The following is a 15905-nucleotide window of genomic DNA, read 5'->3' on the forward strand; positions in this document are numbered from 1 at the left end:
ATCTATTATTGTCGCGCGAGTGCATGCGTGATATCATTCACGAAGTCGCACAACGGCGTTCAACAAGCGATTCGCCAGCACGCTCTGGACAACGCCACCATTTCCTCAGTGCGTGAACCGTCAGCCGTGGATCTTGATGTCGAAAATGCCTATACCAATGACCTTTTTATGCTGCCCAAAACGATCTCCTGTTATGATGGATAGCGAGCTAGAGGTGGCTCTGCGTGGGCCGGGGCCGGGGATGGTGGCTTCGTACCCCCGAACGCATCCATCCCCGCGTTTCCCCGTCTTCTCGGGGAATTGCCGAACTGCACCGGCGAAGATTAATGATATCCCCGATGTGCATGCTGAGGATCGGGCGGCACTGCGTGTTGCATACGCGGCCGGTTACGTTCACGCCCGTACCGACAGGACATGTTGAGCTTGGAAAGGCTATCTTGAGTCGCTCTGCCTCTGCTCCAGACCGGCAGCAGAGCTCGTTTTCTTTCGAGAATCCCCTTTTGCTAACTTTGCGCCTCACCTTGCTGCTACTGCGAGCCATTATGGCCGGACACTACAGTCCTGCGTTCCGCGTGAAGCAGAACGGTCTTGCCAACACCTTCCAGAACGGAATAGGCGATAACTTGCCTGTCGTCACCAGAACCTTCCAAGGTCCCAGTGTCTCAGGCTTCATGAGGCCAGTGCGCTTCGAGGGCGAAATCAACAACCTGGAAGTCATTGGAGAGATCCCTAAGGAGATCGATGGCACCTTTTATCGGGTGATGCCTGAGCCGCAATTCCCCGCCTTCATCCCGAACGACCCGGTAGGCTACCTCCTACGAAGACGCACCTGCAAATAGTAGCTGATGCTGTGCGGCGCAGTGGTTCAACGGAGACGGCAACGTCAGCGCCTTCAGGGTCAAGGACGGTCATATCGACTTCAAGCAGCGATATGTGAAGACGGAAAAGTTTGTCCGGGAAGCCAAAGCACGGAGAGCGCTGTTGGGTGAGGAGAACGCGAAAAAAATGTGAGGACTATCGGTATGCTGATGTGTCCTGGGCAGGCAAGTATCGGAACAAGTACACCGACGCCGTCGCGTTCATAGTTCGCTCTACCGCGAATACGAACGTTGTCTACTGGAACGGAAAGCTGCTCGCGCTAAAGGAGGACTCCCCTCCGTACGCGCTCGATCCCGACACACTGGAGACGCTCGGGCTGTACGATTTCGATGGCCAGCTTCCCAGCCTGACCTTCACAGCTCATCCCAAATTCGACCCGGAGACGCGAGAAATGATCTGCTTCGGGTATGAGGCGAAGGGAGAGGGGACACTGGACGTTTGCTACTATACATTCGATGCCCATGAGAGACTGACTGAGTTAACCTGGATGATTGCTCCTGTCTGCGGCATGATCCACGACTTCGGCGTGACGAAGAACTATGCGAGTTCTCCCACCCCAGCCGCCTAGAGTCCATGGATGCAGTTCACTGACGGTCTCGCTTAGGTTATCTTCCCAATGATCCCGCAGAATTGCGACGTGGAGAGGATGAAAGCTGGAGGGGAGCACTGGCAGTGGAACAACGACATTCCAGTGTATATCGGCGTCTTGCCGAGACATGGTGCCAAAGGCAGCGACGTCAAGGTTAGACCAGCCGTAATGCAGGTCCAGCGACGACATGTGCTAAGATTCACAGTGGTTCGAAGCACCACATGGGTTCGCAGGCCACGTTGCCAACGCGTACGAGAACGAAGCCGGGCATATTGTCTTGGAGATGGCGTATTCCAAGGACAACGTCTTCTTCTGGTGGCCGGATAAGGACGGCAAAAGCCCACAGCCGGGGCAGGCCCAGTGTGACCTGGTGAAGTGGATCATAGACTACAGCAGCAGCAAGTTAGTCTTGTCCGAACCTGAGATGCTCATCAACGACGACATGGAGTTTCCCCGCGTCGACGAACGAATCGCGTTTGAGAAGCACTCGCACACCTTCTTCTGCGTCATGGACCATAAGGCCGGCACGGACATGGCCTTCATCGGGCCGGTCCTGGGAGGTGAGTGTAGGGGTGGGTTGGATGGCGAGCGGTTGCTGACACGGCGGTTGCAGGCGGGCATCCTCTATTCAACGGTCTCGGCCACTACAACGCTAAGACGAACAAGTACACCAACTTCTTCGCGGGGCCGCGGAAGCTGACGCAGGAAGGCGTGTTCATCCCGCGCTGTGCGACGGCGGAGGAGGGCGACGGTTACTTCATGGCGCTGGTCAACGATTACGAGAGCATGAACAGCGAGCTGGTGATACTAGACACGCGCAACTTCTCACAGCCGGTTGCGCTCGTCAAGCTACCAGTCCGACTGCGCCAGGGCTTGCATGGGAACTGGGTGGGCGCGGCTGACGCCGACGGCCATCCGTCAAAGATGTAGCTGGGCCATGGGGGGATGGGGGAGATTCGGAGAATATGTGTAGCTACGCTGTCTCGCAAGCACGACCATGCAAGTTTCAGTTGTCACCGATCCCGCGCTCGGTCCGATGCAGAGCACGTGATGCCACTCCACGTTCCGGCCCAGCTGCCGCGCCAATGTGGCTGCTTGCCATTGCGGGGACGGAGCGGGGTTTAGGTGGAGACGGCCATTTAATAATAGGCCATGCGTCGGGCGCGCACTGCTATGACCACGTGCACAAGCAACTAGACCACATTTTTGAATCGCGAGAACTCCAACTCCATCAGCTGCATCCCGACACCCCCATCCATCGCACCATGTCAGAGCCACGCCACTCGCACGACGGCTTCGAGAACAATGGCCAGATCAACATGCGGAAACGAAGGCGCACGGCCGTCGCATGCAAGAACTGCAGCGCCCGGAAATCAAGAGTACCCTTTCACTCGCCCGTTGGACCCCTCGGCTGGATGCTTACCGTGCACCATAGTGCGACGGCGGGCAGCCGAAGTGCTCGACCTGCACCGATACGAATGCTGATTGCGTCTATCCGCGTCCGGCGCGAGCTTCCCAGTCGCGCCCAGCAATGTACCATGCCACAACCGCACGCACCATCTTGGTTGGGCGCTGACCGGTGGCTCTAGATCCGATGTCGAGTTGCACTCCCGGCTGGAAACCATGGAAGAGAGTCTGAAGCAGCTTCAAGGAATGCTGCCAAACTTAGGAAGAATGGTCCCTCCGTGCGAGCCCCGTGCCTCTTCCGCCTCAGACGTGGCAAGCACAAGTCACCATACCACGGAAAGCAGCCATACATCAGCAAGTCCAGCCGAGGACCCTGTCGATGGAATGGGTATCATGCTCGCGGACGATAATTACGACAACGCAGACGAGGGCTATTTTGGTAAGTCCCCTCCACCACCCCTCCGTCTCGTCATGCACTCATACGAGGACGTGGAGGCGTTTCGTCCAACATCGCGCTCCTGAGGAGAATCACTCATACCTGTGTCCACGCCCGAACCCTGAACTCAACGAGCCCGGCTTCGTTGAGGAATGTGGGTTTCGATCACCAGCAGAGGCCGCCATCGCGTCCGCCGCGAAGACTTTCCGGAGTCGTCTCGCACCAGCCTGCTGAGTGCAGGCCTGAAGGTTCCTTGAACGTCCACCACCTACCGAGTCTCGGCGAAGGCATAGCTCTCATCCGTCAGTTCTTCGGTACCGTGGGGTTGATGATTCCCTGTTTCCATGAACCGCAGTTTGTGGAATTGTTTCAGCAAGCTTCGTTGAATGGAGCGAGCACTGTAAGCAAGACAATGCTGGCAATTCTCAACGTCATGTTTGCCTTTGGGAACGCCGTAGCAACTACCTCATCGCCACCCTACGAGTCTGCCCTTGCAGAAGAATCCGACATCTGCTACAGCCGGGCTATAGCCTTGATGGGAAATGCTTTTGATCCTTCAAGTCTCGAAACCGGTAGCTATGCTATTCATTGTTGTCGTCTAGTTTTCCGCTAACATACCCTAGTCCAATTGTCACTCATCCTATCCACCTACTTAATGGGCACTCAGCGGTCTGTCAAATCTTGGAGTTTCCACGCCCTCTCTGTGGGTGGTGCCATCAAGCTCGGTCTCAATTCGTGCAACGCAGGAAAGTCGCTTTCGCTGCTTGCACGGGAAATGCGGAAACGAGTTTGGTTTTGGTGCGTCACAAATGATCGGTATGTAGTCAGTTGTCCGATTCCTTCCTTACCACCCCGCAGCTCACCGTGTGTGGAAGATTTCTCAGTATGTTGTTCGGTCGTTCCCCATTAATACATCCATCTCTCGTGAGCATGCAATTGCCAGTCGATATCAGCGCAGAATATCCTTCCAGCACTGTATCCAGCCCAGTCATGCGGTCCATAGTAGATCATTATAGCGCCATCATGTAAGTGCCATGCTCCGGCTCTGAGGCCAAATAAAGCTCACTCAGGATAGAGAAGTCTCTGCTCTGATGGGTGAAGTAGTGGAAAAGCTATACAACCAAAATCTAGTGTTGGAACTGGCGATCAGTACCGAGAAGTTGCTTGCATCCAGGCTCGACTTGATCTGGAGACTTGGGGACTGGCGCAACGCCCTACCTCAGGCATTGAAACCCATTACCTCTCACGACATAAGTTGGAGAAGTGCGAACCCTGCCATCGATGATCTGCGTCTCCGAATTTTCCTAACGTTACGTTATAAATGCGTTCAAGTCCTGGTCAACCGAGCCGTTCTGTTCAAATACCTGGACTACCAGCCCGAATCCGACGTGGACAGTAGAGAACTTCATCTGCTGCAAACTTCAGGCCAATGCAGCTTACAAGCTTGCCAGGAGGACTGCAGAGAGCTGATCAAACTTGTAGCAGCACTACTTAACCCCGCCAAAGAGTTTGAAGATATCACGTTGTTTGGCGCCTGGTACTTCAGCAGTTACCATGGTAAGCTCCACTGCCTTAATACAAAGAAGCTAGACTGATCACTACCAGTCTTCAACGCTGCCCTGGCGCTGCTTGGAATCCTGCTCGTCTGTAGAACTGCCAATTTTAGCGATTTGCTCATTCAGCGCGAGGCGATGGAAATTAGGAAATCCCTGTACGAAGCATCCGAAGTCCTAGGCAGTCTCCACAACGGCAATCCTATGATTTTGCGATGTGCCGAGTGTCTCCCAAGGTTGATTCGGATGTATGAATCTACTGGTAAGCCCCTAGTTCTACGCGCCATGAATCCTTTCGGCTAAGGAAATCAGATAGCACGAACTCCGGCACGGCCATCCTAGCAAATTCACTCCAACATTACATGCAAGACCAGACGACGAACAGCGTCCTTGCGCCAGTTCAGGACTTTCGGCGACCCGACTTCAACATCGACCTAGGACTAAGCTCCGACGGGCTAGGCATGAATTCAGACTTTGACTTTATAAACGACTTCTATCAGGCGATGCCTCAATAGCGACATAATATATACGTCACAACACGCTTGTCAGCTTCCGCTTTGACCAAATACCGGACTTCCCTTGCGATAAGATCCCATTTGGGTCCATATGGTGTTTCAAATCGGTCACGAAGCGCCTCAAGGCCGAATCCTCGAAGGTAAAGGCGTCAGCGACATGATCCATGAAGTCGATGTGTGTCCGGTACTCGGTCGTGTTGCCGTTGTCCCTCGCATCCTTCAGGAGCTTCTCGAAGACCTCTTTCGCCCTAGGTCCCTCTGTTGGTCCATACACGATACAGATGATTCCGTTGATGTATCGGCCCATGACGTGGAAATCGGAAAAAAAGTCTAGTTTGGCCTCCTTGATGGAATCCCTCGCTTTGATATACCACGCGCTCAACTCTTTCCCACCGGCGGGAAATAACGGTGAAAAATCCACGTGTCCGCCGCCGTAGCCACGGACGTTGACCATGCCGATTGGCGTCATGCGTGGCATGCCGTTGTGGGGAATTTCTCCCTCGGGTGTATCTGTCATGCGCAACTTTGCGCCGTCCTTTCCAGAGTACTCTGAGCATGTGCAGACGGCGCCTGAGACACCAGCAAAGGCCTTTTGCACCAAGTCCCAATTCGCGTGCGCAAGCGTACCAGACTGCGCGTAGATGGCAAAGTAACCTTTCCAGAATCCCCAGCCTTGCTCCTTCTGGAGCGCGGCGAGGGCGGTATTGTCAGCGGATTCACCCTTCTTCATTCCAGGGCCGATGGCCACTTCGTGGATTTTCGGGTCGGGGTGCATCATGGCTTGTCGCCACAGATTTGCAACCGAGGTATGGTTCTGGATTACATTGTCGCGCTCTAGACGAGCGATCTTGGAGACGAGGACTTCGAGGTCGCCTTCGTTTGGTACGCTGACGCTGCAGTCCAAAAAGTGTGTTGGAGCTGGCATAAGATGGATTCCAATCTTGGTAACGATGCCTGAAGCCTCGTTAGTGCTAACTGCATTGAGGTATCGTGGATGCTCAATGGAAGGCCCTACCAAGATTGGACTGATAGAAGAGTCCGTCGACACTCGGCCCGTAGCCACCCTTGTACAAAGGAAACATCGGACTATCTTTCTGCGCTCCCATTCCGGTCCGCAGGAGTTCACCGTTTGGTAGAACGACTTCCATGCCGCACTGATGCAGGGCATGTTCGCCGTAGGGCGTATAACCAAACCCACGCTCAGTGGTATTGCCCAGGACGGAACCCCACCCAAGTGCTGGTACCGAAGGCCAGACGTCGTAACCTTTCTCGACGATGTGGTTGTATAGGTCGAAGAAGGAGACGCCCGGCTCAACGATGGCGTATGCATATTCCTCGTTGACTTCTACGATCTTATTCATACGGTGAAGATCAAGCACAACGGTGCCACGCACAATTGGCGCAGAGCCTCCATACCTATCTACAGTTAGTCCGTCGCCGCAATTAGAATGGTGAGGCAAGGTGATGCTCACGCTAGGTTTTTGCCTCTGGAGATTGTCCACAGAGGCAGCTTGTACCGATTCGCTATCTTGAGGATCTTCTGCAGCTCCGGGACTGTTTGGGGTCGAATGGCCGCACTGGGGGCGTGTTGGTCTTCTTCGGCCATAGGCCATATGTCTCCGTAGAACTTCTGGCCCTGGGCGCCTTCTAGAGCGCCGTCCCGCCCGTCGATCGAGACGTTTTCTTTCCCGACAACCTCCACCATCGCATTGAGTGTGGCATTAAAGGTCCGCTCGTCGAAGCCTGCGGGAAGGACTCGCGGTTGGACTTGGGGCGTTACAGAACTCATGCTCGTCGGCTTGTACAAAGACGATGATGATAACGAGATAGCTTTGGACAAGGAAGTTCCAGAAGTGTTGGTGCATCTGTCTTACAAGAAAGCAGGTATCGGGCAGACAAATATATGGGCACACGCACCGCCACACCAATGCAGCAGCAGCACGGTGCTAGTGGAGATGGAAGAACGTCATACGTCCGATCAAACGAGCCGCGCGGGCAAAGCGGGTAATGCATCTTCGCGGACCGGCGCCTCGATACCCCAGAGTCTGCGCCTAGAACTGCTCGTACGATTCTCCGGGGGGAGTTAAGCGGGACGGCAGCTGGGACGCCCGGTACGCACACGCGGGGCCCACGTGATGCGCTATTTCTGATACTTCCATCCTCTACATCCCCGCCTATTACCCCAGGTAGTACCTACTTGATCTCATTGCTTCGCACCCATGTCCAAAACCAATCTACTCTCCGCTTGGCGCCGAGCGCGGGCGTTCCTGGCTCTTGCGGTAGGGAATTCTCCGAATCGAAGGGCTCGCCGTACAAGTAAGATTGGCGCGTCCATTGTACGCGCCCGCGAAGGCCTCCGGGGTGGCTGTTGCGTACGTTGTTCTATCCGGGGAATTCCACACCGTGGAGGCCTGGCCACTAATACGTATGGGGGTGCGGCTAACTTCGATGGTTAGTTGAGATGTCGGTTCTTCAGTGCCCTGATGCAAATGTTCGTTTCTTCTCGTTCGTTTCTTTGCAAGCTAATTGCTCTTTTGATGGAATGTAGGTTATGAAAAAGCCCAGAATACAGCTTGATATACAAGTCCTTGCCCACCTCTTCAAACCATGTATACTCCGCAACGCCGCCTCTTAACGCGCCCAAACTGTACGGCGTACTGTGGAAAGTTTATCCCCGGAATCCGGCAAAATGTCTGGGCAAAAGGACACCCGGGACTGCCCCACAACTAAGCGGCTCTAAATATACGTCAGTGGACAGTGATGGCTCGAATATACCCCGCGATATTAATTAGCCTCAAACAACCGCCCTTGCACCACATCACCAGGAACCGTTTTACTATAGCCTTTCTTTGCTCTATGCAAATTGAATATACATGCTCAAATCTGGATCACGGCACACGGAAGAACTAGATTAGGGGTCAAAGTGATCACCATGCTCTTAAATATGTCAATCGCTTCTCCCGCTTTTGGGTTCTCGGTTTTGTAGTGTTTTGGTGTGGAGGTTTCTGCCACCATCATGATCACAACTTCACTTCTTTCCGTCGCATTTGCGGCACTGACCCTTTTCTCCCCTGCGACTAATGCCCGCGCCATCGAAGCAGTCGAGAAACGTCAAGATGCTGCATCCCACTGGATCGACACCTGGGTCAGCATGCCTCAGCTCGTGGAGCAGAACAACATGCCTCCATCTCAATTCGTACTTTCCCCACACACACACACACTCATCGTCATGTCTCGCATACTGATACTGCAACCAGAGTTCTGGCTCCGTCATGCGCGACGCAACCCTCCGCCAAACCCTGCAAATGTCCATCGGCGCGCCCAAGATCAAAATCATCATCTCCAATACCTTCGGCGGCTCAGACCTTCCCATAACCGAGGGCTCTGTCGCGCTCCCCGCGGGAGGTACCGCCGGTGTGTCTGGCATTCAGGCTTCGCCCATTGCAGCTATCACCGTGGGCGGAAAAGCTAGCTTCACGGTGCCGAGGGGTCAGGTCGTGGAGAGCGATGAGATTAATTTCGAGGTCAAGCCGCAGAGCATGCTTACCGTGAGTTTGTATAGCCAGCAGGGGCAGAGTGGAAGTAGTATCACGGGGCACCCGGGGAGTCGGACGACGAGCTGGTTCGTGAGCGGGAACAAGGTCAATGCTACGACGATCAGCGGGTCGAGTAGTGTGCACTGGTACGCACATACATTCCAAAAAAAGCCCATTCTTGAAATCAGAGCTAGAGCTAATGAGGGCCAGGTACTTCGTCTCCGCCGTGCAAGCCTACGTACCGACCACGCACCGCGGCCTCGTCATCCTGGGCGACTCCATAACCGACGGCCGTGGCAGCGACGATAACAAGAACAACCGCTGGCCCGACCTCCTGCTCGCGCGCATGCAAACTAACAACCACAGCGACGTCGCCGTGCTCAACCAAGCCGCGGGCGGCAATTGCGTGCTCTCGCAGTGTCTCGGCCCCTCGCTCGTCTCGCGCTACAAGCGCGACGGCCTGGAGCAGCCCGGCGTAAAGTACCTCATGATCTTCGAAGGCGTCAACGACATCGGGAACGGCAACGGCGGGAGCACAGCCGACCAGCTGATCTCTGCGTTCAAGCAGATTGCGGCGGATGCGAAGAAAGCCGGGATGACGACGATAGGCGCTACGATCACACCGCTGGGGACGAGCTATTATAATGCGGCGAGGGAGCAGGCAAGGCTGAAGGTGAATACGTGGATTATGCAGCAGGGCAATTTTGATGTTGCGGTGGATTTTGCGGGCGTCGTGGCGAATGCTGGGAATAAGGCGCAGATGGATAGTAAGTATAATAGCGGGGACGGGCTGCATCCGAATGTGGCGGGGTATACAGCGATGGCGGCTGCGTTTCCGCTGGAGGTGTTCAATTCGTGAGGGCTGGGGAAGAAGAGGTGGTTATGGTTGCGGGAGCAAGGTTAGATAGAAAGGACGACGTGACCGGAGATGACTGAGGGAACGAGACGCAATATGTATATAGGCAGTAGCACCAGAAGCAAGCATCCGTACATAGGAACGAAATCGAGCATTCAAGAAATGAGACCGACTAGAGAAAGGACCGCATCGCGATGCTTTCAAACCACAACATCTTTCAAACTCCCACCGCAGCCCAGTAAGATCAAGGTCAAAAGCTCCGACCATTTTTCGATTAGATCCTATCACGATGGACAGAAGCAAGCATGACAGATGAAGTCAGGCAGCCAACAGAGAGGCCAGTACAAGAAACCGTCGATACAACCGGGGGTTGTAGACGGCTCCTCGTGTCAGGAGCGAGATCGCGAGCTGGAGCTGTAGTCTGACTCGCCGGACTCCGCGCTTGGGCTGCTGCGAAAACTGTGGTCAGATGCATCCTCGTAGTGCGAGCGAGGATGCGAGCGCGAGGAGACAGAGCTGCGGCGATGCTGAGCGCGGGGACGCTCGTTGGGGTGGTCGACGGAGCCGCGGGAACGGTGGCCGTCGAAGCCATGCTGGTGGACTGGGAGAGGCTGGCTTGGTAGAGGGTACATGCCTGTGTCTGCAGACATTGTCGTGTTCGTGTTGTAGTGAGACGATCTCGGTTGGCGTGGAGGGTCTGACTTGTTGATCGGGTGGATTGGAGACATGAGTTCGGATTCATCGGTACCGTCAGTGCGGCGGCCTAGACATGCCCTATCAGTATGAGCGGTTTGAGAACCTGAAAGTAACGACGTCAGACTTACTGGCGCGTTGAGTATCGTCGTATGTTTCATTGTCTCCATAACGCTCTGCATAGCGCTCATCGCGTCCATCACTGTCCGCACCAGGGTTCGCAGTCTCGTACTCGAGCAGTTTGATCAAGCGGTAGAAGATAACTGCTACAATGGCTCCGAGGAACGGCCCAACCCAGTATATCCAATGGTAACCGTCGAACGTGTGGAGGATGACATCCGGACCGAATGAGCGGGCGGGGTTGAGTGACCCTCCAGTGAAGAAAACGCCTAGACCGGTGAGTAGTGGGCCCCTTAAAAGATCAGGAGTGCTTTTACCAGCAAGTTCGGCAATGAACAGCGCCAGTCCGATGCCAATCGGGGCAAGGAAAGTCGCTCTGTGTTTCTCGGCCGCCAACATGAAGATGCAAAAGATCAGCTCAGCGGTAAGGAGCATCTCAATGAACAACCCGCGAGTGATCGAGGTGGCGGGACTTAGCGTTGTGCGAACGGCTAGAGGACCAGGAAGCAGAGCCGACACGATACCGGCTGCGGTAATACCAGCGAGGATTTGCGCGATGATGAGTAGAGCCGCCTTTAGCCAGTTGATGGCTCCGACCAAGGCCAGTGCTACCGTCACCTATGCAAAGGTGAGCCACTCGGACGGAAAGACGGGCGATGCAACGACTGACCGCTGGGTTGAAGAGGCCTCCACTGATGCGGAAGAAGATCCATACGTTGACTGCCAGAGAGAAACCGAAGGCTAAGGCGATGTAAAGAAGAGTCGACGTGCTCGCTGGCTTATCCACTGTCTTGTTGGGAGGTGTATTGGCGACCTGAGTGCCGGCAAAGGCGAAAAACAGGAACAAGTATGTGCCCACAAACTCTCCCAGCATGGAGATCAACATATTGCGGACTCTGTTTGGCAGCCATCCGAAGCCTGTCAGGCGCCTCTCCCCTGGACGAGTGGGATCAGTGGTGTAGGCCGGCTTCATGCCAGGCAGAACCATGAAGCTCTCAGAGGGTCTGTTGATGTTGTTCATTCTGGCGGCTTACGAGGCGGTGGATACTAATAGTCGGTCGAGGTGGCGTTGATGAATGCGTGAGAGACAGATGACCTTTGAGGGAGAAACAGAGCGAGTAGGATGCCAGGTAAGGACGGCAGGGAATGAGTAAGGCGTAGGACAGACGGTTGCAGGACGTAGGAGACTAAGGATAGACGTATGTTGCGCAAAGAGATGAGGGAAGTAGAGAAAAGAGGATATTGCTAGGAGATAAGAAAGTCAACATGATGCTATGATGCATGGAAGGAGAGCCGGTAACCATAGTGCAGGCACGAGAAGGCGTGGCCATGGTAGTTTCCCTGCGTTTCTATCAAGATCAGATGTTTAGTCGGACTAGCAGTCGATTTGAGGCTTAGGGGGCGGAGTAGAGCAGTGCAAACCTGGGCTCTTTCCTCCACACTTGGGGAACGACTGAGCAATCCATGGATTGAGAGTCGGCCAATCACGTGACTCGTGTAAGTGGATGTCGCGATCTGCAAGCAGCCCTCAAATGCATTGACTACGGTGCCCATCCAGCTATGAGAAAGGTGCCGGCGCTGTCGATAGAGCCTGACGTAAATATGGTTTTGTGGAGTTTCCCATGCAACGCGCATAGGAAACGATGAGAGAGGTCTCACTCACACGCCTTGCGCTGCTTGCGGAAGAGGCGTCTCTAGTGATAGGGCGAGAACGGCGTGGGCCGTCGGTAACGACAGTGGTTCTCAGATGACTGCATCCATTGCGGAGGTCTGGATTCGAAGGGGTCTGACGATGGAGACATGACTTTAGCCAGGGGAAATTCGAGGGTCAAGCATCCGCCCAGAACTCGCAATCGGCAGCCAAGTCCTGGGGAGATGAAACTCATATGGAGTGGAAGAAACAGCAGATGAAACGCGAATACGCAAGTGGGTTGATCAGGGCGCAGATCTCGTTAGTGGGCATGTGATGGAAACGTGCAGCCCTGGGCGTCGCCGCGAGGGGTCGTGAATAGCTTGGCGCGCTGTGGCGTCGATCAAGTCATCAGTCCACGACACCACGAGCCTTCCCTCTCGCTGTGTACGGCCTGCTACGGATTCTCTCCCCTTGCGCTTTCCTTCTTTCCCCTTCGTCCTTCTCTCCTCCATTCCGCGACTTCGAACCGGCCTGCATTCGCCCCCGCCAGAGCCACGACAACGCAGCACCTCCGCCGTCACATTGCCGCATCACCGACTTGGCCGAGCTGTTTCGCAGCTGACCTCCCCTGCACGTACGCGCTTGGACGAACCGCAATATATCCCTGCCGGATGCGTGCACGACAATAGAGCTCCAGCATATTTTGCTGCCCTCAATCTCTGCCCTCTCCACGATCGCGCTGCTAGCCGCCACCTCCCAGCATGCGCCCGCTTCGGCTGCTTCTGTCACTATGCTCCAGTCTAATAGCTATTACACTACTACTCTACATCGGATTTGGCTCGCACAGTGAGGGCGAGCTCCGGCAAGCTCCCGCGCCGGAACAGAAGAGTGGCCTCAAGGCCCTCTTCTCGTTTACGTCACCAGGCTCGCTCTTCCCCCCATCCGCTATAATCAGCCTTACCGACGACAACTCTACATTCTTCCTCGCCCGACCTGCTGCGTTTGGGCCTCCGCTGCCGTCGAAGGGCCTGAGCGGCCCGCTATGGATTGGAAACGGGTTTGGCGACGACGCCATGTGGACGGGCGAGCTAGGCTGCAGCGATGTGCCTGGCTGGGATGACGGAGGCGACAATACTGGAATGGTGGGGTTGGAGACTGCATCGGATGCTAAAGCGCAAGCACCCAGCCCGCCGGACAACGGCAGATATCCTCCGCGGGAAAGACAACGACGAAGCAAGAACATTGCCGACACTCTAGCGCCTGCAGGGGACGACGATGGCACGGACGACCATCTCCACAAATCGCTCTCAGCGTCTGGCACACCGAAGAGTCACAGCGGAAAAGCAGGACACGCCGATATCCAGTCGCTCCAAGAAGGCGCGGAAATCGCGGGAAAAGTGGTCTTGTTAAAGAGGGGTGGTTGCGGGTTTCTCGAAAAGGTTCTGTGGGCTCAAAGAAGGGGCGGGGTCGCACTGATAGTAGGAGACGATGTCCGTGGAGGAGGCTTAGTACGCATGTACGCTCACGGAGACACGTCCAACGTCAGCATTCCGGCTCTCTTCACGTCGCATACGACCGCACATCTACTTTCGTCGCTACTGCCGACTGGAGGCCTTGTCCAAGACCTTTCGCCGGAAGATGTAGCGAAGCTTAATCTCATTAAGAGCGGGAAAGGGGGCAAGAACAGCATGCATCAGGACAAACCTGGGAAGAAGCAAGAGAAGGCTGGTGGTCCTACGGCTACCCAGAGCTCCCTCAAGACGGCTCAACCCTCGAAAGCTGGAAAAGCCACCGAAGTCAAGCAGCAGCCAGATCGCTCCGAGGTAGGCTGGTTCCGCTCATTTCTCTCTGCGCTCGGCTTAGGGAGCTCCGCAAGAACAACAACGAAGGGTGACAATCGAAGACCTCCGAGTAGTGGAACGCTCGACTGGGTTCTTGTGGAACATTGGGATGAGGAGCAGAAGCCTGCGAAAACCGGTTTGGCGAGCGCAAAGCCTACATCAAGCCGCGCACCGGAGGATTTTGTGATCGGAGAGCAGGACTGGCGTGACCCCGACCTGGTACCGAAAGCCACCTCGACATCTATCAAGTCGAACCAGAGCCCCACCCCCGATAGCGGCCTTAAAGGCGGCAGCATCCGACCCAGCAGCGGCGAGTATACAGAAGGCGACACCGGAGAGAGCAGAGGGTGGATAAACTATCTGTTGGGTGGCAGAAGGGACGATGCGCCGCAAGCTGGCTCGGGACCCACCCTTGGAAGCGACACTCCGTCTTCAAGGAACGCTCATTCCAAAGATGACGATGAAACGCCGGAAGAACCCGAACCGCATGAAGGCCTATGGGTCACCCTTACCCCTACTAATATGTCAACAAGCCCGTTCTTCGATACCTTACTTGTCTTGGTTGTTAGTCCTCTGGTTACTTTGACTGTAGTATACGCACTTCTTCTACTACGATCTCGGATTCGGCGTCGACGCTGGAGAGCGCCCAAGTCGTTAGTCGAGCGCCTACCTGTTCGAACGTACCATACCATCAGCGACAGCTCACCTTCTGCAACACCTGGTGCATCCTCGCCTACCACCCCACTTCTTCAACACACGCCACCACGACCTACATCATCCCTCTCTCGGCCGCAATCTCGAACAGAATCGGAAGTTCCCGCCACGTCATCATCTTTTCACCAAGCTCATAGGAGGACGGAAGAAGAGAAGCGCGAGTCTGGGCTAGCTGAGTGGAGACGGCGATATGGTGGACGACAGAAGGAGTGTGTTGTCTGCCTGGAAGAATACGTCGACGGTATCAGCCGCGTCATGAGCCTACCGTGTGGCCATGAATTCCACGCGGACTGCATGTAAGTGCCTTTCTGGATGAGATAACTTCGTGTACTCACGCAGTTACAGAACACCATGGCTCGTCACACGGCGCCGGACCTGTCCTATCTGCAAAGGCGATGTCGTACGTTCTCTATCGCAATCTTACTACGACCGCACTGTTGAAGCGTCGTCCTCGCGCTTCTATGACGACCCAGATGATGTCCAGGCTGAAGCCGCAGAGTCACGTAATGACTCGCCCGCAGCGTCGAGACCAGTCCCTATATCATCCGACAGCCTTGACGCTGACATCGAAGCCAACTGGGGGGATGAAGACGAGGACAGAGGACGAGACAGCCCGCGAGAGCAGACGGATGGCTTGAGCAGCTCCTTTAGAGAGGTCAGCTCTTCTGTTGCGACAACGATTTGGAGGGGCCTTGACGCTGTGAGAACCGCGACTGGCCTCCAACGAAGACCCAGTCGGGAAGAGGTCGATCGGGACCGATAGACGTTCGGTTGTTAATAGCTTGGATTTGGCATGTGCATTGGGTTGGAGTAAGTCTTAGTTCATGACTTGCTGTCATAGTGTTTAAGTTTTGGAAGGATACCTTGTGCATAGGAAAGGGAAGTATAGATGCCCGCATTCGGAGTTGGGACCACGACATGAATCGACTCAATTTTTATCATGGAGAAGTGTTCAACTTCTCCGCTCCACTCCACTTCACGTCACATTAATTTTCCCTTCTCATGCTTCATGCTCCATCACTTTGTTTTCCAAACTTCTTTGCGTTCGCTTTGCATCACTCTCAACAATCCTCATAATCGCGAAGTTCTTCATTCCTACGTACTCAAAACACTTTTTCTCGCCTTTTCCTGTC

General features: G+C 54.9%; 6 protein-coding genes across 6 annotated transcripts; 4 read left to right on the top strand and 2 right to left on the bottom strand.

Moving 5' to 3' along the window:
* Positions 1 to 542: 542 nt before the first annotated feature.
* Positions 543 to 2398, top strand: BU26DRAFT_527797 (carotenoid oxygenase; the record flags this gene model as incomplete). The annotated part of the gene is made up of 6 exons (XM_033830803.1): positions 543 to 803; positions 862 to 985; positions 1044 to 1405; positions 1484 to 1621; positions 1674 to 2028; positions 2082 to 2398. The coding sequence occupies 6 exons, from the start codon at positions 543 to 545 to the stop codon at positions 2396 to 2398; spliced, it is 1557 nt and encodes a 518-aa protein (XP_033689872.1).
* A 335-nt stretch (positions 2399 to 2733) lies between these two features.
* On the top strand, positions 2734 to 5167 carry BU26DRAFT_559517 (uncharacterized protein; the record flags this gene model as incomplete). Its single annotated transcript, XM_033832712.1, has 8 exons — positions 2734 to 2847; positions 2904 to 3001; positions 3058 to 3314; positions 3371 to 3883; positions 3935 to 4127; positions 4187 to 4336; positions 4387 to 4868; positions 4917 to 5167. 8 exons carry the CDS (start codon positions 2734 to 2736, stop codon positions 5165 to 5167), a joined length of 2058 nt encoding a protein of 685 aa, XP_033689873.1.
* A 228-nt stretch (positions 5168 to 5395) lies between these two features.
* BU26DRAFT_475369 (vanillyl alcohol oxidase) lies at positions 5396 to 7206 on the bottom strand (the record flags this gene model as incomplete). The annotated part of the gene is made up of 3 exons (XM_033825531.1): positions 6852 to 7206; positions 6395 to 6795; positions 5396 to 6333 (listed from the first exon to the last, which is right to left on the bottom strand). Exons 1-3 carry the CDS (start codon positions 7166 to 7168, stop codon positions 5396 to 5398), a joined length of 1656 nt encoding a protein of 551 aa, XP_033689874.1. The 5' UTR covers positions 7169 to 7206.
* Positions 7207 to 8270: 1064 nt separating this feature from the next.
* Positions 8271 to 9967, top strand: BU26DRAFT_146901 (uncharacterized protein). The gene is made up of 3 exons (XM_033819914.1): positions 8271 to 8575; positions 8637 to 9061; positions 9126 to 9967. The coding sequence occupies exons 1-3, from the start codon at positions 8396 to 8398 to the stop codon at positions 9772 to 9774; spliced, it is 1254 nt and encodes a 417-aa protein (XP_033689875.1). The 5' UTR covers positions 8271 to 8395; the 3' UTR covers positions 9775 to 9967.
* On the bottom strand, positions 9705 to 11520 carry BU26DRAFT_514702 (aquaporin). The gene is made up of 4 exons (XM_033827897.1): positions 11255 to 11520; positions 10902 to 11202; positions 10596 to 10853; positions 9705 to 10534 (listed from the first exon to the last, which is right to left on the bottom strand). The coding sequence occupies exons 1-4, from the start codon at positions 11468 to 11470 to the stop codon at positions 10161 to 10163; spliced, it is 1149 nt and encodes a 382-aa protein (XP_033689876.1). The 5' UTR covers positions 11471 to 11520; the 3' UTR covers positions 9705 to 10160.
* A 1108-nt stretch (positions 11521 to 12628) lies between these two features.
* BU26DRAFT_514703 (uncharacterized protein) lies at positions 12629 to 15834 on the top strand. The gene is made up of 2 exons (XM_033827898.1): positions 12629 to 15068; positions 15118 to 15834. Exons 1-2 carry the CDS (start codon positions 12979 to 12981, stop codon positions 15533 to 15535), a joined length of 2508 nt encoding a protein of 835 aa, XP_033689877.1. The 5' UTR covers positions 12629 to 12978; the 3' UTR covers positions 15536 to 15834.
* The last annotated feature ends 71 nt before the right edge of the window (positions 15835 to 15905 follow it).

This window comes from Trematosphaeria pertusa (assembly GCF_010094035.1).
Source record: "Trematosphaeria pertusa strain CBS 122368 unplaced genomic scaffold BU26scaffold_2, whole genome shotgun sequence".
In the NCBI taxonomy this organism is placed as follows: Eukaryota; Fungi; Ascomycota; class Dothideomycetes; order Pleosporales; family Trematosphaeriaceae; genus Trematosphaeria; species Trematosphaeria pertusa.